The sequence below is a fragment of the Pagrus major genome, chromosome 1 (assembly GCF_040436345.1).
Source record: "Pagrus major chromosome 1, Pma_NU_1.0".
NCBI classification, from domain to species: Eukaryota; Metazoa; Chordata; class Actinopteri; order Spariformes; family Sparidae; genus Pagrus; species Pagrus major.
In genome coordinates this window covers 29,203,600-29,226,585 of record NC_133215.1, presented here as the reverse complement: position 1 = coordinate 29,226,585, position 22,986 = coordinate 29,203,600, and the positions used below count along the sequence as shown (strand labels likewise).

Genomic DNA, 22,986 nt, shown 5'->3' with positions numbered 1-22,986 from the left:
GCCCCAGAGCCTGCGAAGCGAGCCTGCCATGGCCTGTGCACCCCCGGGGGACTCCCTGCCGAGTCACTCTGGACAAAGCTTGGAAACAGAGTCCAGAGGTAGGCATAGCTAAAACAGGGTCCTATAGGTATCATGGAGAAGTGCTAGTTACTTCATACAAACCCTAACAGGGGGACTGGATTTGGGCACCCTGGTGCAAAGACTACATTGGTCCATTTAAAAAAGAGAAAGAGAAATACGATAATTAAAATGATGGGAGTAAGATGACAAAAAAGTAAGATTGCATACCTTATCAGACAGAAATATACAAATACACAAAGAACAGCTTTCTTTGATTGTGCAGGTGCTTAATTTAAAATATGAGGTGGCAAAGCATCCCATATCACTGAACCTCTTTAAACCAAGCTGCAGTTGAGATGCTCAACAGATAGGAAGCCTGAGTTTATCGTTATTTCGAGTGGTATAATAATGAAATTGGCGAAAGTAGAAATACTGTAAATGAAAGAATGGAGGAAGGATCCTGTTTGAAGAGCTGTATACAAATGATTTGGTGTGAACAGTGATGATGCCTGATCTTAAAAAACAAAGGTTGAGATGAATGAGTTAAGTACACAGTAGATGATGCTTATTGCTCATTTCTGAAGACAAAACATAAGAACAAGTTTAGTGGGATGAGTGCAAAAGAGCTTTGAGTAGTAGACTTTTATAATTGAATGTCACTATTCCACTTGCCATACTGTCCCAGAGCGTCAGCCCACAGCCCCTGAAGTACAGAGCTCCACCATCTCACCAAGACCTCCAATTAATGTGCTGGACCCACTGGTGAGACTTTGCACACTGAGACAATATGACATACAATCTACTGTACAATCTAGTACGTTCCATTATATTTATATATATTATACTTGACTCAGTCATAAACTAATTACAATTATGTTGATACAGTGGTGGTCGACCTCATTAATGTTTTTTGTGACAAAGTATTATGTGTGCCATTCATTCCATCACAGAAAAATGAGAGTTGTAGAAATCATTGGAACTCAAGACTGCCATGATATACTGTACACGTTCTTTACAAGTGTATGTAAACTTTTGACCACAACTGTGACAACTGACAGCTTCTTCCCTTTAACCTAGGCTGTTTTCAAGAGACAAGTATTACGGAAGGAACCCAGTCTCAACCACTTAAAAACCCGTGAGCGGCTTTATTTTCCTGGCTGGTACACTCATTCGCCTCCATCTCACCACGAAGAGCAGCCATGCAGGCTTCTTCAGCAGTTGCCTGTCACCTTACCTCGTATGCAATCCACGACCGAGGTCAGTGCCAGACATGTTTGAGAAAAAGATAAGCATTGCGTAAAAGTTGTCTTTAATCTTAATTAATCTTTGCTTGTGTCTCCTCATCACTTCTCAGTTGTCACAGAATGTGATGTCAACACCTAGTCTCCCCAGATGGCCAGTTTCAATTAAGAGTGGTGGACACCTGGACAAAGTTGAAGTATATGAGTACAGTAAGGATGACTATTTGATAATCAGTGATGGATGAGTGATTTCACTGTTTAAGAACAGTGATTCAGTGTTTGTTAGAAAACTAAGGTTGAGATGAATGAGTGAAGTACACAGTAGATGTATCTTATTGCTCGTTCTGAAGACAAAAAATAGGAAGAAGTTAAGTGGGATAAGTGCAAATCCTATTAGCTTTGGTTAGTCGACTCTTATTTAAATGTTACTATTCCACTTGCCATACTGTCCCAGAGCATCAGCCTACGGCCCCCGAAGTACAGAGCTCCACCATCTTACCGAGACCCCCAGTCCATGTGCGGGACCCACAGGTGAGACTTTGCAAACTGAGATCAAACTGAGACAATATGAAATGTTATGTACTGTTCACCCAATCTAGTACTTTCCATAACACTTATATTAGTTATCCTTGGGTCAGTCTTAAAGTAATTACAGTTATATAGATATGGGACTTTTGTAGATGTCAGATTCTTTCCCTAATCTAGGCTGGACTCAAGAGACGAGTAATATGGAAACAACCTAGTGTCAACCACTTAAAAGCCCATGAGAAGACTCAGTCGCCTCCATCTCAACACACAGAGCAGCCACACAGACGTTGTCAAAAGTTGCCTGTCAGCCTACCTCCTCTGCAATCCACGAACGAGGTCAGTGGCAGACATGTTTTCGGAAAAGATGTCTACAGTGCATGACGGACGATGTCCCTACGATGAAATTATTTTGTAAATGCTAAAACTGGAGAGCACCAGTAAGGCTCTGGCAAATGTGTCAAGCTACCAGGCTACCTATTCCTTTGTCAGTCTAAACAACTGGTGTTGACAGATCCTCTATTAAAGCACCAATTCATTGTTTACTGACTTTAAATGAGCAACTTGTAGGAGAAAATTCTTCTTTGCTTGTGTCTCCTCATCACTTCTCAGTCATTCAAGAATGTGGTGACGACACATAGTCTCCCCAGACAGCCCTTTTTCCTTGAGAGTGGGGAAGAGGAGAACAACTACCACTGCAAGCTGATTCGCATCCCCTTCTTTGCCCGCTTCAAGATGTGGAAACCCTTCTACGTCTGGCGCAAAAAAGTTTGCGCCAAGAAGATTCATCTAGCCAGGGAGTCGCTCCGAATCCATTTATTTATCGCCAATCAGGTTTGTGACTGTGTGTATAAATTGAGGTCTGGAATTTCTCTCAATCTGTCTGAAGAATGTCTTAATGAATACCATACACTATAAATCCACTCACTGACCAGAACAATCTTTAACAGTTATGATTAACATTTGTATATGTCATACAGTCCCTAAGTCCTGCACTGATGGACATCAGGAAAATGTGTGACCAAATCAGTGACAGAGTCTTGGGTCACATTGAGAAAAATCACACATACACACTGCAGGAATTCCAGGACATACAGCTCAAACAACTACAAGAGGTACAATTGTGCACAAAATTTGCTTCTCATGTTTAAAGTGTATATACATACATTGTGTACATATGTGCTCATTGCCGTATTTTGTTCATTATGTCAGGTCGTGACTGACTTGGAGAAGTTTCGAGAGCTGGTAAAGGAAGTGACACTTTGTGCCTGTCGCAACTACTGGTCAGACGAAACCAAATCTGATAACCCAAGTGCGTACACACTGACCATATAGAGACACCGGAATGTACATACATAGACCACAATGTTAAAGGCCCTATCTGCCCTGTCTGTTTGTCACAGATGATCAAAAGAACAGGAAAATGCTTGCGGAGATCAAGGGGACCTTTCTCTCTAACCGCCTCACCTGGTGGGTAATTTTAGTGCATATGTTTCCCTTTAAAGCTAGGGTTGGTAAAGTAGGATTATATCCTATAATGGGTATACTAGTTCATCTGGCTGGCATTACCCAATACCCACTCCTGTTGAACACATATACACACTGCCTCACGACACTGACTGATCAATAGCTCTTGCCGGTCAGCTGGGAGATGTGTGTGAGTGTAGAGTTCCCGATGTTCCAAAATCTTTTTTTAGTCTAATTAACAGCTTAATAAACAATTCTGTTAAGTGTCGGTCATGTAAGCAATGAGTGCACAGACTGCATTTGATGTTTAAGAGATTTGTCTTGAAATGTGCCCCAGACATACCCGCTGTTTTTCTTTTTTACATCTCACAGTCAGAAAACACAGGTGTGAGTAATTAAATTAATGATGGCTGAATTCCACTTAGCTGTCATGACTCCCTGTAACACATGTATACAACAGAGGCATCATTAATGTTATTAGTAACACCTGTTCTTCTCCTACAGTAATCTGACAAGGTAGAATGTCTGCTGTGAAAAAGGCCTATGACATCATTAATCTGGCACATCTGTCACATGAACCAAGTCCAACCCTTCTCTGTCTCTCACCTCCCCAGCTTCATCTGTCTTGTTGATTATTTAGTCGTGAACACCTTGCACATCTTGGTTGTGAATGCAGTGGCCAAACTGCTGGCTGTGCTCCAGGAGCAGGTACGTCAAACGCCCAGCCATGCCATTATTCAGAGCTGGAGCCAGCACTCTGAGGCTGAGATGGATACGAAGGTATGCTATTGTTTCAGTGTTATTAACAATGAAACCACAGTCATTACTGTATCAACAAAATGTGAGATTTGCAAGTGGACACTGACCAGTGTTGAATTTTGGTTGGTGTGTGTGTGTCTTTACTAGTCTGTCAGGTCAGATACTCCCCGTGTCCAACCTATGTTTGTGACTGAGCTGATGCTGGACACAAATGCTTTAACTTACCAACCCTCTGAGGAGAACTTTCAGGTGCGTTTTCAGTATTGATATGAACTGTTTCATGTTAGGTTTTTCACCCCTTTAGTACCAATCTACAGTATATTCCTTGTGAATTTCTGCAGGAGACCATTGCGGAGATCATTGGGCTGTTTGAGAAGACAGTGATGTCGGTTAATACACTTACTGCAGATCCTGATTTTGGTTCACTGACAGAGCCCAAAAAGGACAAGGTAATACAAACAAAATCACCACCTCGACCTGACAGGCCTGTTGTGCATAATCAGGGTAACATGTTAATGCTGTTGATATGATACAAATAATGAGATACTGATTTACCTGGTAACTGATCTGTGATATAGTCTGTGTGTGTATGCGTGTGTGTGTTTGTGTGTGTGTGTGTTTAACTTTTAGAAATTGGAAATTCAATATAAGGAAGGCCCCTGTTTGGAATCCATTATAGACAATGATGGCCACCTTCAAAGTCTCACCCAAGAGATCAAGGTCAGATTTTACTCTGCGTAGGTTTCTGTCTCTGAAGGTTGTACAGTACTGCATATGTATGTGTCTTACATTTTATTTCCTCGTAGGAATCACTCCAGTTTGCCTTTGATGCAGCGAAAGTGTACTCACACATGTTTGAGCGTTTTCTGCTGTTCTATAAAGAGAACGAGAGTCTGGATCTGGATTTGATGTGGCAACAAGATCATGGTGATGTACCATACATCAGCGTTACATATCGCCCACTCATAATGCAAAGAGCACTTCAGTTGAGCATAGTGCTCTGCAGTTGTGGCACACAAACTATTTGCATACCTGTCCATCTCCTACAAGAGAAAAAAACTTAAGAGAAATTAAAACCTGAAAGACATTCAGTGAGCAAACATACACAAGTTTAAGTTCAGGAGTAAAGCATGCAAAATAACATGGTTCTTGCAGACTGATGTCTGAATGTTGACTTCTTCGTCCCACAGATGTGTCCTTTTTTGGAAAAGCGCTGGAGTTATACCAAAGCGAGCATAAGGAGGCCTTAGCCATCCAACAGAAGAGACATCTGGGCTTACTGCTTGTGGACAAAACACAGCTTAAAAAGAATCTTGCATCTTCTCCTCTCCGCTGTCAGGAGGTGAGGACTAGCTACAGTATATACATACACACACTCTATTACTGCTATTACACAACTCTTCTTGGTGACAAAGTGCTTTAAACAAGAGGGCAGTAAGGCCACTCTGTGTCAATTAAACACCACTGATATGAAAATACAAGCAATGTCCAGGGCCTCAGTGTGTGATATACTGTATATTTGGTAGAAATATTTTCTAATACAACCAAATATTGAATTAACACTACAGCAAAAATGTTAAAGATATGTAGGAATCATTGTTCCACTTTGACTCTCTGCCCCAGTTCATCAACGAGATGCTCATTAAGCTGGCGAAGAGGAAGCTTGATGCTGTCACTGCTGAGGTTTTTGAAGCCCGGTTTGAACTAGAGTCCAGTCCCTCCACGACAGTCGGGTTAGCCAACTTCTTCTCATCCCTGGATGAGGCACGGGAGCAGGTAAAGACATACACACTAATACAGCAAAGTAATTTTTTAAAGTATTAAGTCATCAACCCAGTCTCCTCTCTACCTCTTCCTGTCTGACGCTGTTCTTCCACACTGTATTCTACCTCTTTCTTTTCCTCCTCTCACCAGATGAGGGGGATCGAGAAGCAACAGGAGATAGTTTCTCAGATGTACAATCTGATTAACACATACTCAGGCCCCACGCCACTTGAAGAGCTCTATGTTATTGGCGCCTTGGAACTCTCCATTAAGTCGTTGTATAATCTCATTGATGAGGCGGCATACCAGAGCAGATCCCTCATGGACAAGTTCTGCAGCTCCCTGCACAAAGACATAAAGGAGCTAAACTGTGAGGTCTGGAAAGTGAGGGTGAAGGTACGTGGAGAGGTTGTATCAACTAATGCAAGTAAATCAACATTAAAAGGATCTGAGATTTGGATAAAATATGTAGTTTGGCAGTTTTTTTTATGCTCAAGGTGTTTCTTTGTATACTTCTTTGCTCCATTTGTACTTGTTTGCCTTCTGTGTTTTCATGTGTAGGGTACACAAATCCTAGACATCAATGCAGATCCCTCCAAAGTGCGTCTGCTGCTGGGGGAGATCCAGATTTCTGTAGATGAGCTTCTAGCCCAGGCCTCCACCTACACATCCTACCAGAAGAAATTCGAGGTGCTGTAATTCTTAACATCATTTCAATCAATTATAAAATGAGTCTAGCAAAAAGCATGTCGCAGTCAAGTCAAAATTTTGTGTGGGAGATCTGGGTCTAAAGAAGAAAGTTGGCAACCCAACCCAAATTAGTTTCCCCCTTCTTCCTGATAAATAAAGATGGAGGTGACCGAGTTTTCCACCCTGGTGGATTTGACTGCACAGTGTAGGCTGACGCAGCTGCTGTGGGACTCTCTGGAGGAATGGGACTCTTTACAAGATGGATGGAGGCAGGTGAGGTTGCCCTAATGTATTGCATCAGTATCATGTACAGACACATGTAAACAGATTTCCCTCTCTGCTAAGCTTGACTGTGTCCTTCCACGTTTGCCCCATCCCCAGAGCACACTCGAGCAACTGGACCTAGAGCAGTTGAGCTCACAGGTCATTAAATACGGCGAATACGTCAACCAGCTGGAGAAAGGCTTGCCTCGTAATAATGTACTACCAAGTCTTAAGGAAAAGGTGGAGGTCACAAAGCAGAGGGTGGGTGTGTGTAGCATATGGCATTAATAACAAAATTATCACAAATGTCTATATGAAATGCAAGTGATTTAGCGAGCTGGTTCCTGACGACTGCTATGTGGCTCTATCTAAATCATATTCATGTCTTTTCCTCCAGCTACCTGTGATTACTGATCTGCGTAACCCATGTATGAAACCAGAGCACTGGCAGACTCTGGAGTCTGTTGTGGGGACCTCCCTGAATGTGGAGGAGCTGACTATGGCTGTTTTGGAGGAGATCAACGTCTTCTGCTATGGAATGGAGATACAGGAGGTAACACATACTGTAGATAATGTACTGTTACATAATGAGCTACAAAATGAGCTTCTCTTGCTAGACTTGTGACACCTCACTTAGTGATAACTATTAAGCCGGTAAAAGGGTAAGTTTGTATAACATCTAAACTAATCTTTGTTACACAAAATACAAGAAGACTATAAAAGTACACATGCTGCTTATACTTAATATCTTTACATCCGACCTGGATAAATGGGACTAACCTAATTCTTGACTTTTAGGTGTCACGACAGGCTTCAGGAGAGGCATCACAAGAGACCATTATTACAAAGGTGCGTTGAAAGGGAACTGTCTGTGAATACATGTACATGATATTTCTATCTATATCTACTGGAGAAACTGCAGTCAAAGTGTACAATCTTCCTGCCTGTTGATTATTAATTGCTTTATCCGTGCCATTTTGTGCCCGCATAGGCCAATTTGTGGACTCATACTGTGCGACTGAATAATTACACATACAGAGATGTCGGCTATTTTCTACACTTGTTAAGATGCTTCCTATTATCATGTCAAGCTGAATCCCTATTTTTGTGCAAAGTGCAGTGGGTGTGGTGTGTTAACTTTTAGTGTTATATGAGATGCACTGATGGTTGCAGCATGGTTGGACTGGAGTGATACATTATTAGCTGATATAATTGAGGCTGGCATTAATTATCGCCAGTTAAACTCAGTGCCTCTGATCCACTGTAAAAAGCAATGGCCTCCCTGACATAGCAGACTGACAGTTTTCTAATGAAGAGGAGAGCCCAGACAGGCTTCTCTCTGGAGGAAGCTAATGTTTTTTCCCAGGAGGAGAGCTACAAAGAGTGAACGGATATATGGCACCACAAATAAGCTGCCAGAGATCAATGAGTATATGTTTTGTCCTTAAAAGAATAGTATGACTTTTTTTGAAACATGCTTATTGCTTTCTGGTCAATAGTCAGATAAGAAGACTGATACGAATCTCATGTTTGTCTGTTAAATATGAAGCTACAACTGGGAGACGGTTAGCTTAGCATAAAGGCTACAGAATAAACAAACATGAGATATCATGTTAATGAGTGAGCTTTAGAGGTGCCAATAGGTGTCCAGCCATTGCCAGGCTGTCTATGTTATGCTCTGCTAAGTCAATCGTCCCCTGTCTGTATATGCGGTACAATGTACTGTATGTCTTCATATTTACTGCACAGGCATGACAGTGATATTGATCTTCTCATCTAACTAACAAGAAAGGGAATAAGCATTCATTTCTCCATGCCCAGGGTTCAATTAACTTTTTTGTCCAAATCAGTACAAAACCTCAGGATATTCAATTAACTGTCATATATACTGTATATACATTTGAGAATCAGAAACCTGAAAATCTGAAAGACGACGCACACAAACAATTTTACTGGAATAGTGTTTAACCTCTGCCCTCTCAATGAGCCCTGCAGGTGGAGGATGTGTGGAAGACCACAGAGTTCACTGTGCTGTCTCACGGTGACTCCAAAGACGTCTTCATCTTAGGAGGCACAGATGACATCCAGGTGGCAACACGCAGTACACCTGTCTCGCATGCTGTCTGTTGTCACACACTAGTTGTGTTTGAGTATATGTGACTGTGTGCTTTTCCATATTTGAAGGTACTCCTGGATGACAGCATTATCGATGTTGGCATGGTGGCATCTTCTCGCTACGTAGCTCCCATCAAGTTCAGGGTAGACAAATTGCTGAGCCAGCTGACCCTCTTCAACCAAACACTGGTAAAGCTAAGAGAATGATAGGATAGAGTGATCTTTCATCATGATCTTTTCATGCTAAATGCAGATTTGGACTTTGGATTAGGCCTCAAATGTTACACAGTAGCTCTCCCTAGTGGCTGCAAACAAGAATCTAGATTACTTGCATAAAGAAATTATGGTTTATAATGTTTCTTGACTTCTGTATTTTGGCTAATGTCAGGAAAGACTAATTATCCATTCCCTTAAAGTCTCCTGCCACTCACATTGTCTCTACTGTCCTCCCTCCCTCTCCTCTATTTCTTTCTTCTCTCTCTTCTCTCTCTACCCTCTTCTGCAGGACGAGTGGCTCACCTGCCAAAGAAACTGGCTATATCTAGAGGGTATCTTCTTGGCCCCAGACATCAAGAGGCTGCTGCCTGCTGAGTCCAAGATGTTTCTTAAGGTGGACAAGTCCTGGAAGGAGATTATGGCAATGGTCAAAAAGATGTCCAATGCCCTTAAAGCAGCCACACAGCCTGGTAGGTAGTCATACAGCATTGATTGAATTGAAAAATAGATGAGAAGACATACATATATGCAGAGACAGGCAGACAGATACACACATGCACTCACTCAGGTGAACACATTTTATCCTGCACAGTTCTGTTGGAGACTTTTCAGCAGAACAACACTCTTTTGGATGAGATACAGAAGAGACTGGAAACCTACCTTGAGTCCAAGAGAGTCATCTTCCCCAGGTATACACCTACGTATGTTTGTTACATATTGATAATTCATCTTCTTTTTTATCATCCCAAACTTTTTGCTTTTTTTCACATTTCCTTCCTCGGTTGGTGTTTTTTCTGAGCACGATCTAGTCTTAAAATATCAGATATACATATTTTACTGCTCTGCATTTTCCCCCTTGACAGGTTGTTAGTTGTCACTCTAAACATCTCTTTCCTGTGAGCACTGAGTGACAAACTGTGATGTAGATGCCGATTTTGAAGTTTTAAGATGAACATATTCGTCCTTGATCCATCCCTCGCAGGTTCTACTTCTTATCCAATGATGAGCTGCTAAAGATCCTGGGCCAGACAAGAAACCCCCAGGCTGTGCAACCCCACCTCAGGAAGTGCTTTGACGCAATTACATGGCTGGAGTTTGCTTTGAGGCCCAAACAGTCTTCAGGGCAGGATGCTGGAGAACAGGAGGCGATCTACAGCAAAGACATCCTGAGCATGGTTTCTCCTGAGGGAGAGAAGGTCAGGTTGGAGTGACCTTCGGTCATCATGCTCGCCGTTTTATTTATACCTGTTGTTCTCTTGTTTAAAACCTTGCTAAGAACGAGAGAGAGAGAGTGAGTGAGTAGGTAAAAGAATACACTCACATGCTACCATGCTTACTATATAAAGTATACAAACATCTTCTCTTACTTATCGACTGTAAATTAGAATTAGAATAAAGCAGGTTCTGAAGTTATGCAGAAAAAAATATTTTGATTTGATTAGATTTGATTTGAGCATCATATAAGGAAAAAAAATTGGACATGCCAAAAATCTGATTTGTATTTTTGTTTTTTTTAAACTTTGATAACAGCTACTTGAGAAATGATTGGTGTCGTCCTCTGTTTGTGGCTGCTTCCTGGTCTGTATCTAGTCTCTCCTCAAATTGTAAATTGTACCATAGCAATCATTGTGGTGTAATTGGTTTTGGGATCTCAAATTTTGCGACAAGGATGATGAAAACTTTTTGAAAGCAGTGGCAACCTTGCTGGCAGGGATTGCTCAGTCATCCACTGTATCGGACAAAGGGCTTGTCAGCAATGACTGTAAGGAGTCGCTGATTATCACTTTGATCATAAAAAGAAAAAAAAGAAGAAAAAAAAGGCTGTGAGAATTGACACAGAGGATTCATACGAACCCTTAATGACGACATGTATAATGATGTCCTTACCTATAACTGATCTTGTCCTTCTGTGTGTAAATGCAGGTGGGTTTCACTAAAGGTCTGAAGGCACAAGGCAATGTGGAGGATTGGCTTTGCAAGGTGGAGGAGGCGATGTTCTCCTCACTGCGACACCTCAGCAAGGCCGCCATCGCAGACTACCAGGTGAAGCCGAGAGAGGAGTGGGTGGTGGCTGGACATCCATCGCAGGTATACATACACGCACACACATGTACATCAAAGGGACCAGTGTTCTTCCGATTTTTTTGATACCTTACCTGTGTGTTTTTGTTTGTTTTGGGTCACACACTTTGGCTTTGCACAGGAAAATGGCAAGATATCATCATCAAGTCTTTTTTATTTTCATACAGGGACTTAACTTCAGTTTGTGTGTTTGTCCACCAGGTGGTGCTGACCATCTCTCAGATGATGTGGTGCAGGGACATGGAAGCCTGCCTGGAGGGAGACCACGATCACTTTGCTGCCCTGCAGGAATTTGAACAAACTAACTTTGATGTAAATCACACTAATTACTAATTGTCTGGTTAGAAATTAGATTTGAAATCAAATCTACACTTGTGCTTGCCCAAGTATTTTAAATTTTTTATTTTAACTTTTGACTTTATAACCCAATTATGTTTGTGTGGTTATGTGTGTTTGTGCTTGTGTGTGTGTATTCCAGAGGCTGAATGCTCTGGCAGCATTGGTACGAGGACAGCTGCCTACTTTACACCGTAATATCATCACTTCTCTCATCACCGTAGATGTCCATGCTAGAGACATTGTCACAGATCTAGTCAGCCAGAAGGTATACACAATAGTGCAGTGTGTGCAATAGTATGAACACGCACAAACACCATCAAGCAGTTTATATCTTTGTTTGTTCTTGGCTTGGTACGATTGTTCCAGGTATTGATTGGGGACTTTCAGGTGATCCAAAAAGTAACTTCAGCCCTCTTTTCCAGGTGGACACCAGGTCTAACTTTGAGTGGCAGAAACAGCTCCGCTACTACTGGGACCTGGACCTGGACAACTGTGTCGCCACAATGGCTCTGTCTACTTACATTTATGGCTGTGAATACCTGGGAGCCTGTCCTAGACTGGTTATCACACCACTCACGGTAACACATTAACACACATTGATAGACGACATACATTTATGTCTGATTAATGCCAACTCCTGTGAAACACAGAAACCTTTTTATGCTTTATGTTGAACGCAACTACAGAGGAATCAAAGTGGGAACACATGTTGTACCCTTATTTAGATGAGCTTCCACCAGCGGCAGTGCTTCGTTGATATTACGTTTCTCTTACAGACAACTTGCAAATGCACAGACCACCAAAACTAAAGCTACCATATCACTATAATGAGCTAATAATGTAGCCCATAGAATCCATGTCCTGTAGTAGCTAGGAGCAAAAAAAGTTAACCTTACCTCTTATCGTCATTCAAACAGTCACAGTTGTATCTTTCACCCCCTCCTGATCTGCAGGACCGTTGCTATCTATGTCTGATGGGGGCTCTCCAGTTAGACCTAGGAGGAGCTCCAACTGGGCCAACAGGGACGGGCAAAACAGAGACCATCAAGGACTTGGCTAAGGCCCTTGCCATACAGTGTGTGGTCTTCAACTGCTCTGATGGACTTGACTACAAGGTCAGCCATGACAAACTGTATTTATCTAATCATCCCACATTTTAACTGCAGTGTGCTTCTCTATTACAGATGTTGTTACTTTTTCCTGTTTGTTGCTTCTGCCTGTTTGTTTGAACTTCTTTTCTCATGGAAACCTCTATACATACATGTGAGTCAGGACTCATTCTGAAAAACTTTCACTCCCACTGCATCTGTTCATTCCAAATGAATTAGCTCTAGAAGGCACTGTCTCACTCTGACTGTACCTACTAAGTGTCTCCATTAGATGGCACTATTGCTAAAGGAGTCAAGCCATCTGTCCTGTGCCAGTTAAAGCACACAGACACAGTACCGAACCTTTTTTACAGTAGTTGTGTGCTACCAAGATATTGTCTTAAGCCAGATTTGATCCTTTATCCAATTTTTCATTAAGTCTTTCCTGCCCCATAGCTGTTTTATGTTAGTATGATAATAGGTATCATCTGGCTGATAATGACCTGAAATGTGTTATTTTAGTGTGTTTTTTATTGTATTACAAATCTAGCCAAATGCCCTGTTTGTTATCCAAATATAAATAAAAGGGATGACTCATCGGAATTCAAAACACAGAGTTTGAACCCTGATGTTGAGGAACAGGTCTTATCATATCATTTATTAATTGTTTCTATTAGTTTATACTTTATACTCAATTATTTAGTTTTCGTTCATTTTTTTCAGGTGACAAACAAACACAATGCTGTTATTTCAGTAATAAGTTATAACCAATATTTTATGTATATAAGAAAATATATGTATTTTCTAAGCCTCCAAACTTCAGATTGGGCCTTTAACCTTGAGACAAACTCCACATTTCAATTAAATGTTAAACAGTATTTTGTGCTGCAGTGCAGCGGTGTTGGAGTCAGTACAGCTTAAAGCACAAACTGACAGACAGCAGGAAAGCCATTTTCTCCATGTCTGCTGTAGTTAGTTATTGGAAGCAGACACCTGTGTATTAGAGTTAGACAGGGCTTTGATTTAGCCAGGCTAGACTCACAGTACTCTGTGCGTTTTATGTGTTAACGCTTTGTTCAGCTCTCCTCCACTGTGGCTGAGCAACATTTAACTGTACTATTTAATCGTCCATGAGATACTAATAACTTTAAACAGTGTTTTTTGTGTTACCCACAGAAGTGGTGCAAGTAACACCACATAATTAAATTAGCTGATACTCCCTGCAGCTTTAAAGATGTACATCGTCTTCACTGGTAAACATGGATGGAAGCGCGGCATATTGGGGGTCTGTTTTGGTCTGCCAATATGATGCCTTGGAGGGTACACTTTTTGCTGCCTCCATTGCTATGTAAATCCAAGGCGTCGATGTGCCGGCAATTGCGTGACATGGGCGGAGGTGTCGATGACGTGTGCACTGTTGTGCGACCCAAAGCCAGGAGTTTTAAAAGCAGGAAACAGCTGATCACAGCAGTCAGTTCATCACTTCATCCGCGGACATCAAGATGAGCAACTGGAAAGTCGCTGAGATCCGCGAGATGCTAACCATCACAGCCGAGAGAATCATTAACAACCAGATCACGGGGACTGTGAAAGATGGTATTTTGTACGAAAAGGTCCGCGAGGAGCTTAGCCGACGTGGCTTTCGCCGGGAGAAAAAGCAGTTGTTTTACGTCACTGTTCACGCCCAACTTCGTGCTTCACGTCACGTCACATGTTTACGCCAGTGGCGGCTTTTTTGCAAAGGAGGAATATTACACCTCCATTTCACATAAACAAGGCGGCAGATTGTAGCCTTTACCTGGCTGCAAATGTGGCGCATTTTCTATCTAAAAGGGGCTAGTGACAGTCTCCCGTGGCCTCAGTGTTCCCACTTTATGAAACAATACTTAAAAATAGAAATGACAACCCAAACCTTTATATATTATACACAAATGTCAGTCTTTTGTTTAATCAGTCATACTTCTCTCCTCTAGATAATGGGGCGCTTCTTTAGTGGGCTTGCTCAGTCGGGTGCTTGGTGTTGTTTCGACAACTTTAACCACATCGACATTGAAGTGTTGTCTGTCATCGCTCAGCAGCTCATCACCATACGCAACGCCAAAGCTGCTAAGGTACACTCGCACACATTGCTGTACTAATTCCACTGGACCAATGTGATGTCTGCTATCAGACTTTGTCACTGTAAAATTATTTTCTTGCTTCTCATCTGTTTTATATACATGTTTAGTAATGTATTGAGGAAACTCTTAAGCTCTATATGTTCTCTGTGAGTTTTACAAAAACACCTGTAATTTGCTTTACATAGATAATTGGCCTTGAATTCCATAGGAAATCACACAATACATAAACGCTCATGTTGCATGTTGCAGACACATGATGCACATATCTTTGACCAAATGTAATACACTTCAAGTTCAACTGAATACCAGCCACTAAACTATTGTCACATTACTGTATTTTCCATAGAGGAGATACAGAGAGACCATCAGGCTAGGAGCCAGAACAGAATACATACATTAGAAACGAATTAGGTCCATAAGTCCGGCTACACACATACATGAAGAGCATGACTCCACTTTGTGTTATGCAGCTGTCAAGATTTCGATTTGAAGGCCAGGAGATCAAGCTGGTGATGACATGTGCTGCGTTCATCACCATGAACCCCGTCTATGCTGGAAGAACGGAGCTACCCGACAACCTTAAAGCTCTCTTTAGACCCATAGCCATGATGGTGCCAAACTATGAACTCATTGCTGAGGTAACAGACTGTCTGCATGTGTGTTGATATATGTGCTTGCTTGTTTTCTCTACATAAGGACTTATTATTCTCGTGTTTGTCTCCCTCCCCCCAGGTGATTTTGTACTCAGAGGGATTCGAGTCCAGTCAGACCTTAGCAAGGAAAATTACCCAGATGTACAAGCTGTGCTCGGAGCAGCTGTCCCAGCAGGACCACTATGATTTTGGCATGAGAGCCGTCAAGTCTGTCCTGGTCATGGCTGGGTCAGAGCAACACACACGTCTGTTCAGTTATAGAATTGTGACTTGCTACATACATGCATGAATAACCTCAGTGCATTTAGCATCCATGTACAAAAAGTGCTGTGAGAGATTGTTAATGTCTCATACAAACATGGTATCACTTATCACTCAGGTTAAGGATAAGAGGAGGATAAGAGCCTATGGTTGATAAAAGAAAATTGGCTCTTCTTTACTTAAAGGTCTAGTATTTAGAATTTAGTGGCATCAAGCACTGTGGTTGCAGATTAAGACCAACAAACCCCTTGTCTTATCCTCCCATACAATGGCTGTTAAAAACACAAAAAATGTGAAAGGGCCTCTCTAGAGCAGGTGTTTGGTTTGTCCGTTCTGGGCTACTGTAGAAATAGTGCAACGTGGCGGAATCTGTGGAAGAGGACCCGCTCCCTCTGTAGATATAAAAGGCTCATTCCAAGGTAAAGAAAACACAATGATTTTTATTTTCAGGTAATTATACATTAAATATTAATGTTATATTCATTTCTGCCATAGAACCCCCTAAGTCCTACACACTGGACCTTTAAACACGAGTTTCACTGTGTCACCTGTATGCAGTTCCTTCACTCAGTCAAATGGATATCAAACCTCAAATGAATGAGCACTGGGACACATGGAAAGATGAGTAACAACATTAGGTAGACTAAAGAGAGATTTGGAGACAAAACACAGTTGTTCCTGGTCTACAGGGGTGCATAAACAGATTTGAATAGATGATTTGAGACCAGATATAGTGAAAGTCATGTTTTGGCCTGTTGGTTATTAGCCGAAGCTCTGGGAACTGTTGTAATTGGCTTGTGATTCATTGTCTGTCTTTGCCGAGATATTACTCCTCTGAGTCTGCTCGTTCCACACGAAGCACACATTCATTATCTCCTACTCTAATGTCTCTAATGTTTTTTACTTTGTTTTTTTATAATCGAGTGGAGCCAGCCCATTGTGGAGATCAGGTTGTGTAATATTGAATTATCAGCTAATTTTGGCTGCTTATTATCCTTATTACATCTGTATTTGTAATGAGTCCAATTTGCACAAATTAATTTGCTCATTATAACATTACTCTTCCCTTATTGTTAATATTTATATCAAGGAATGCACCAACTTTTTCAGACAAGAGGCCTCTGGTGTAACTTTTGAAGTAATTGAATTTAAGTTTCAAATTAAGTAAATAATCAAGGCATTTGATAACAACAGGTAAACTGTTAACCAAAGATTACTGTGCAGTCCTGTATCATTGCTACCAATTAAATATAGCCTTTCATATTGTGTAGGTCATTGCATAATGTATTAAATAAGTATTTAAACATGCACTGGTTGTTAAGTTTGGCAATGAGGACCCAAATGCAAGAACACCAATGCAGGCAGGCAAAGAAACAAAAAGCTAGCTTTAATAAAGTAAGCTGTAATCCAAAGAACATAACTAGCAGACAGAAAAAACAGAAGAAGCAAGCAGGGGAAAATTTGAGAACTAATGAAGTACAAAAAACCTAATAAAGTATAAACCATAGAAGCACTGGGATTAAAGGCAGGAACACGTAGCACAAAACAACGACTTGCGAACAGAGAATGCAGAAGATGCATGATTGACGTTGGGAAACTGAATGAAAACAGATGAACAGACAAAGGGTGAGGCTAAAATACAGGCATAAATACACAGGAATGATTAACAATTAAAACACAGGTGGACAGGCAGGAAAGAGACAAAGACAGGAACTTGAAAGTCACAACAAGACATGGACAGGATTTAACTACAAAATAAAACTTTATACTGGCTCTTTGACAGATAACCTGCTTTGAAGAAAATGCTTGATGAATAACAAGGTTTTCAAGAACTACATATAATTTGTAAGCAATGATTGAGTTTGAGTTTTTTTTTGTGTTTTTAGGTCTCTGAAGAGAGCTCACCCATACCTCAGTGAGGATGTGGTTCTTATCAGAGCCTTGAGAGACTCCAACCTGCCAAAGTTCCTCGTTGATGATGCTGTGCTGTTTGGGTAAGCCTAGATAGAGAAGCATCTTACTTACGGTGCTTCCAAATGCACACAGGCTGGAAAAAACATGAAATTATTACATCACACTACTAAGACAAGATACAATGAAAAAAAGTTGTTTTTTTTATGTTGTTACATGTAAAAACAATTATTTCCATTCTGTGTTTATGTGTTTACTGTATGTGTGTATGCATTTTACCGACGTCCTCCAGTGGTATCCTATCAGATCTCTTCCCCGGTGTGTGTTTCCCCGAGCATGACTACGGTGTGCTGCACTCCACCATCGTGAAGTCTCTGGTTAAGAGAAACCTGCAGCCTCTGGCTAGCATGACCAAGAAGGTACAAGGGGGAAAAGTGATGTTTCCTTATTATTGTGAATTTATTGAATTATTCCATTCTTAATATTTTACCTATGTAAAACACTTTGCATGCACTTTGAAGACAAGGCTAGCATTACTATTTATCTTTCTTCACTTTAACAAATTCCATGAAAGGACAAAACCAACAATGTGTTAGCCCATCCCTCAGTACTTTTTGACTTCCCTGCCCTGGCTGTGGCACTCACCCCCCAAGTCCATTCACTCCTGCTGAAGATGTAAATCTTCATATTTAAAAAACAAATTAATTTCCTAAAACATCTGGGCACTGTCAAAAAGAGTTATTTGGGTAAAACAAATTCACTTCATAAAACATCTGGGCACTGTAGACAGGAGTTATTAGGGTAAAACAATTAGATTTTTTATAACATCTGGGCACTGTAGACAAAAGTTATAAGAGTATACTTTGCGTCAGTGGGGAACAGTTTTCAGCTATGAAATAATACACATTTGGTGCTTTTGTGCACATATTAATTTATAACTGTCTGCAACAGTGTATGTGAGACTAACTCAAAATAAACTCTTGCGATTATGTAATCACAATGTCATAAAATACATTACATACATTACATGTTAGCAGGTAGAACAGATTGTCCACTAATCATAGGGTTGGCGGTTCGTTCTCCTGTTTCTTCAGTCTACATGTTGAAAAATCCTAGGGTGAGACACTTAACCCAATAGCTCATAAGGAGTGTGTGTAAATGGATAAATGAGATGCTAATTGTAAAGCACTATTGATAAAAGTGCTTTACTGCATAAATGTGGTTGATTAACCATGTCATTAATGTTCTATAATGGTTTTTGGACATTGGAGGTCGATGGCACAGGGGAATTAGCTACATCATGCTATGACTATGCAGGCAATACTTTTTTAATAGGATCAATTCATTGTTGTTTGTAGTTTCATCATATTCTTTGACAATAATAGAGATTGTAGAGTATTGCTAGCCTTGCTTTTTAAAGGGTTGGTCCACCCAACTTATAAAAATGCATCTCTAGTGGTATCTACCCCACAGACAGTTTAGTTGTTCTTGCTTTGAGGTTTCTTTAAAATTCTACAGTCAACACAGTATAATGGAGGTGAATAAAATGAGGATGCTTTGTGTTTGTCTTACTATGATATTGTACCTAACTTGTAACTTCCTCTCTTTTCCACTTCTTTTTATACATTCAGGTGATCCAGCTGTATGAGACCATGCTAGTGCGTCATGGTGTCATGTTGGTAGGGCCTACAGGTGGGGGTAAGACCACTATTTACACCATCCTAGCAGACACACTGGAGACCCTCCATCGCACAGAGCACAAAGAAAACAACTCCTTCTTTCAACCTGTCAAGACCTATGTTCTCAACCCAAAGTCTGTCACAGTGGGAGAGCTCTACGGAGAGGTACTGTACACAAGAGAAGGAACAGTTTCTTCGCTTCTCTCTCTACATTGATTTATTTTATTTACCTCAACTGCTCAGGTTAACACATTGACACTGGAGTGGCGTGATGGACTGATGGCGCTGAGTGTCCGTCATGCAGTCAGCGACACCAGTGAAGACCACAAGTGGGTGATCTGCGACGGGCCAGTTGATGCCCTGTGGATTGAGAACATGAACACAGTGCTGGACGACAATAAGATGCTCTGTCTGGCTAACAGCGAGAGGATCAAACTTACGCCATCCATACATATGATGTTTGAGGTAAGAGCTGAACACAGAGAAACTTTAATATTTGTCTAGAATAAGGGTGATGCTCTCTTCTTTAGTGTTTTATAACATGGTTCTATAGTATTTTGAGCTCTGAGTTCAGCTCATTTGTTCTCATTCATTAACTGTTTTTTTCAGGTCCAGGATTTGGCTGTAGCATCTCCAGCCACAGTCAGTCGCTGTGGGATGGTATATATTGACCCAGATGAGCTCAAGTGGATGCCCTATGTCCAGACATGGATCAACGGTCTAGGAGACAAGGTTGTACAAACTTTATCTGTGTCATTCACAGATCTCTTAGAACAATATTTGGAATTGTAAAACCATTTGAAAGTGGCTGAAAGCATGCTCATGTAACAGAGGATTTGCGCTTAGTATTGAGTGCTTGTAAAGTAGTATTACGTTTGCGTAAGTACATTTTCATCTGACAGGTCAGTGTTAGTACATACAGAAATATATAAGGTACATTAAGTTTATCAGGTATTTACTCAGGTCATAGCTCTGCAACCGTGATCACAGCCCAAGCTGTGGCTATCATCTAAACATGAAATACTCTTTATACTTTTCTGTTATATCACTGAGTACTAATGTTTCATCCTTCACCTGCCATCGTTGCTCTTGTATTCTCTGTCTGTGAAGCTGTGACTGTGTGTTCCTGACTGTTTGTGCACTGGTACACGATAGGTAATGTGCCCTTTTCAGGCATTACAAGCAGGAGAACTTCAGCATCAGCAAAAACGTTGATGACAGCACATCACATCAAAGGTTATAGCTTGCAACATTAGCCCTGAGCTGCTTAGGGTGACATAACACAGCAGTGAGAGTGGGTCATCTCTCCCCTCAACTTTTAGAACTCTCTCTCTCCCTCTCTTGTTGTGTATTTCTCACAGAGTCTAAATGTCTGAGGCTAATCTGTTTGCTAACAGTGCATTTGTTTGTTGCTTTTCTTGTTACTCCCTTCTCCTGTTTTCTCTGCACATTCATCCCCCGTATTTGAGTATTTCAACCTCTCCTTTAAGCTAACCAAGTCCATTTTTTAACAGACCATCCAGAAGGGACTTTCTTTTCTTAGTTTAATTGTTGCATTCTGCTTGTTTGAGGTAACTTTGATTACACTTTCAGAACAATTGTGTAGTTGTTAGAGTGTATAATTAATTTTGTATTGATTCCCACTGAGCTATTTTAACTGAGGGAGTCCGTCTCTCTGTATCTTTTGGGGACAGGGAGAACATTGCCCACACTAATTCTCTGTCTAACACTCTCCTTGTTCAAGGAATAGTTTAACATTCTGGGAAATAAGCTTATTCCATTTCTGTCTTCAAGCTAGATAAGAAGATTTGATACCACCCTCACGTCTCTCCATTAGATATGAAGCTACAGCCAGACAGATAGCTTAGCTTAGCATAAAGACCGGAAACGAGTAGCAAAGTAAGTTTGCTTTTTAGTGGTATTATTCTTCTCATCCACCTCCAGGCAAGGAAGTGAATAAATGTTTTTCCCAAAATGTCAACTAACAAGGTTGCTTCAGTGATTCGGATACATGTCTCTTAAAGATCACTTTATAACATCACCCTCCACTGCCCACATTGATCTCTCTGTGACACTCTTTCTTCCATCGCTCCATGTTTTGTCTCAAGCTCCCAGATGCCGTGCGATCATACCTGCTGGAGCTGTTTGAGCAGTATGTGGAGAAGGGTCTTCAGTTTGTGTTGAAGCATGGCACCCAGGCAATTCCTCAGGTGGACATCAGTAAAGTCACCACACTTTGCTCCCTGCTAGAGGCACTGCTGCTGGGCGAAGAAGGGCCAGACCTCAAGATGGTATAATAATCACAAGATTTAACTGTCACTTTAGTAGAGGTAGAGTTCTGTTAATGGTGTCACACAGACTGATCTATTAGTGCGCATGATGAGGTTTTACACAATTACTCAGCACTTAATTCTAAAAGTTGTAGGCGACAAATTGCTGAGGCACATTCTGTGCTTAAGGGTCTATATATGACATTTGGACCATTAATGGAGCAACAAATAACCGTTTACGTCCTGAGAAGAGACTAAAGTCACACTCCCTCTATGTGTGTTGTGAAGGCCACCCTTTCATATTATTGATTGACCATCCCTGCATTTATATAGAAACTAAGAGATTGTCCTCCCACACAGTATTGTGAAAGAGTGCAGTTGGAAGCATTTAGCTGAAGGTGACCTTCCAGAATTTCCTCCACTAGAAAGAAACCATAATTTCTAGTGGAGGACTATTTGTTTTAGATGACTAGTTTTGGACAGCTAGCTCAAAGAAAGAAGATCAAAGAAACAGACCCTTAGCAGGCTGAATATGTTAAAAATGTTACAAATTGACAAGAGCACATTGTAGGTCACGTGTGTGTTTGATTTTGAACTACAGTTTATCCTGGCATTATTTAATCTATCTCTTGTGTTTGTGTGTGTGTTGGTGTCAGGATTCTAAGCATCTCAACAGTGTATTATGTCAGACCTTCATATTTTGCTACCTGTGGGCGGTAGGCGGCAACTTGACCAGTTCTCACTGGGATGCTTTTGACACCTTCATTAGGGAGCAGTTTGAAGACAACGGGGATGCAAAGGTATATACTACATATGCACACACACAGATACATACAGAGATAGAAGGACAGGATAGAGGTTTTTTATTTCACTCGGCTGTATGTGCATAACAGATTGACATACAGTCACTACCCTGATCTGTATTCCTCAGAGTCAAATCCATTTACCAAAGCACTTGCTGTTATTGGAATGGAATATGTGAAAAGGCCTGAAGATGAGCTCATATTATATACAGTATAACATCAAAATACTCTTGGCACTGGATATATCTTGCTGTAGCACAGCTAATCTGAAACAGGGTTCTTCTCTGTAATATCAGTAACTCGTGTGCAATAAAGACATAAAGAAAGTGTATCCATATTGTACATTTTACTAATTCCTTCAGTGGGTTTACAAGGAACATAAGGTAAATCAGATTGCAAGAATCAGCTTTGCACAAAAAGGTTATGTAAGCCCATTGCATACCATTATTATAACATGCCACCCTTGCAGGATTAACAATTGGACATTATAGAATGGAGGGAATAATTTTTATTTGTAAAGAGTGAATAAGAGATGCAGAGAAAAAGATAATGGAAGGTGGATGCTGCTATTATGAATCCCTCAGTCTTTCAGCCTCACAGGAAATGGAAAGTTAATTGTTTGAGAGGTTTGTCCTGGCTGGCAGTAGTGGCTGATGATTGAGGGGATGTCTTACTGACA

At 40.9% G+C, this 22,986-nt stretch overlaps 1 protein-coding gene across 1 annotated transcript in view; it reads left to right on the top strand.

Moving 5' to 3' along the window:
• dnah6 (dynein, axonemal, heavy chain 6) overlaps window positions 1-22,986 on the top strand; it is a 57,233-nt gene that overhangs the window by 207 nt on the left and 34,040 nt on the right. The window contains exons 2-44 of the mRNA XM_073471467.1: window positions 8-98; window positions 746-822; window positions 1,138-1,317; window positions 1,415-1,511; window positions 1,756-1,832; window positions 2,007-2,165; window positions 2,448-2,660; window positions 2,807-2,941; window positions 3,039-3,138; window positions 3,230-3,296; window positions 3,908-4,073; window positions 4,200-4,301; window positions 4,394-4,501; window positions 4,683-4,772; window positions 4,859-4,979; window positions 5,243-5,394; window positions 5,676-5,828; window positions 5,967-6,224; window positions 6,378-6,506; window positions 6,666-6,779; window positions 6,888-7,031; window positions 7,168-7,323; window positions 7,569-7,619; window positions 8,766-8,858; window positions 8,955-9,074; window positions 9,391-9,571; window positions 9,694-9,790; window positions 10,084-10,297; window positions 11,025-11,189; window positions 11,385-11,495; window positions 11,662-11,787; window positions 11,945-12,100; window positions 12,476-12,637; window positions 14,584-14,721; window positions 15,201-15,368; window positions 15,463-15,611; window positions 17,531-17,638; window positions 17,848-17,974; window positions 19,187-19,399; window positions 19,478-19,699; window positions 19,844-19,966; window positions 21,343-21,525; window positions 22,161-22,304. Coding sequence (XP_073327568.1) covers window positions 8-98; window positions 746-822; window positions 1,138-1,317; window positions 1,415-1,511; window positions 1,756-1,832; window positions 2,007-2,165; window positions 2,448-2,660; window positions 2,807-2,941; window positions 3,039-3,138; window positions 3,230-3,296; window positions 3,908-4,073; window positions 4,200-4,301; window positions 4,394-4,501; window positions 4,683-4,772; window positions 4,859-4,979; window positions 5,243-5,394; window positions 5,676-5,828; window positions 5,967-6,224; window positions 6,378-6,506; window positions 6,666-6,779; window positions 6,888-7,031; window positions 7,168-7,323; window positions 7,569-7,619; window positions 8,766-8,858; window positions 8,955-9,074; window positions 9,391-9,571; window positions 9,694-9,790; window positions 10,084-10,297; window positions 11,025-11,189; window positions 11,385-11,495; window positions 11,662-11,787; window positions 11,945-12,100; window positions 12,476-12,637; window positions 14,584-14,721; window positions 15,201-15,368; window positions 15,463-15,611; window positions 17,531-17,638; window positions 17,848-17,974; window positions 19,187-19,399; window positions 19,478-19,699; window positions 19,844-19,966; window positions 21,343-21,525; window positions 22,161-22,304 — 5,940 coding nt within the window. The remainder of the gene's footprint in view (window positions 1-7; window positions 99-745; window positions 823-1,137; window positions 1,318-1,414; window positions 1,512-1,755; window positions 1,833-2,006; window positions 2,166-2,447; window positions 2,661-2,806; window positions 2,942-3,038; window positions 3,139-3,229; window positions 3,297-3,907; window positions 4,074-4,199; window positions 4,302-4,393; window positions 4,502-4,682; window positions 4,773-4,858; window positions 4,980-5,242; window positions 5,395-5,675; window positions 5,829-5,966; window positions 6,225-6,377; window positions 6,507-6,665; window positions 6,780-6,887; window positions 7,032-7,167; window positions 7,324-7,568; window positions 7,620-8,765; window positions 8,859-8,954; window positions 9,075-9,390; window positions 9,572-9,693; window positions 9,791-10,083; window positions 10,298-11,024; window positions 11,190-11,384; window positions 11,496-11,661; window positions 11,788-11,944; window positions 12,101-12,475; window positions 12,638-14,583; window positions 14,722-15,200; window positions 15,369-15,462; window positions 15,612-17,530; window positions 17,639-17,847; window positions 17,975-19,186; window positions 19,400-19,477; window positions 19,700-19,843; window positions 19,967-21,342; window positions 21,526-22,160; window positions 22,305-22,986) is intronic.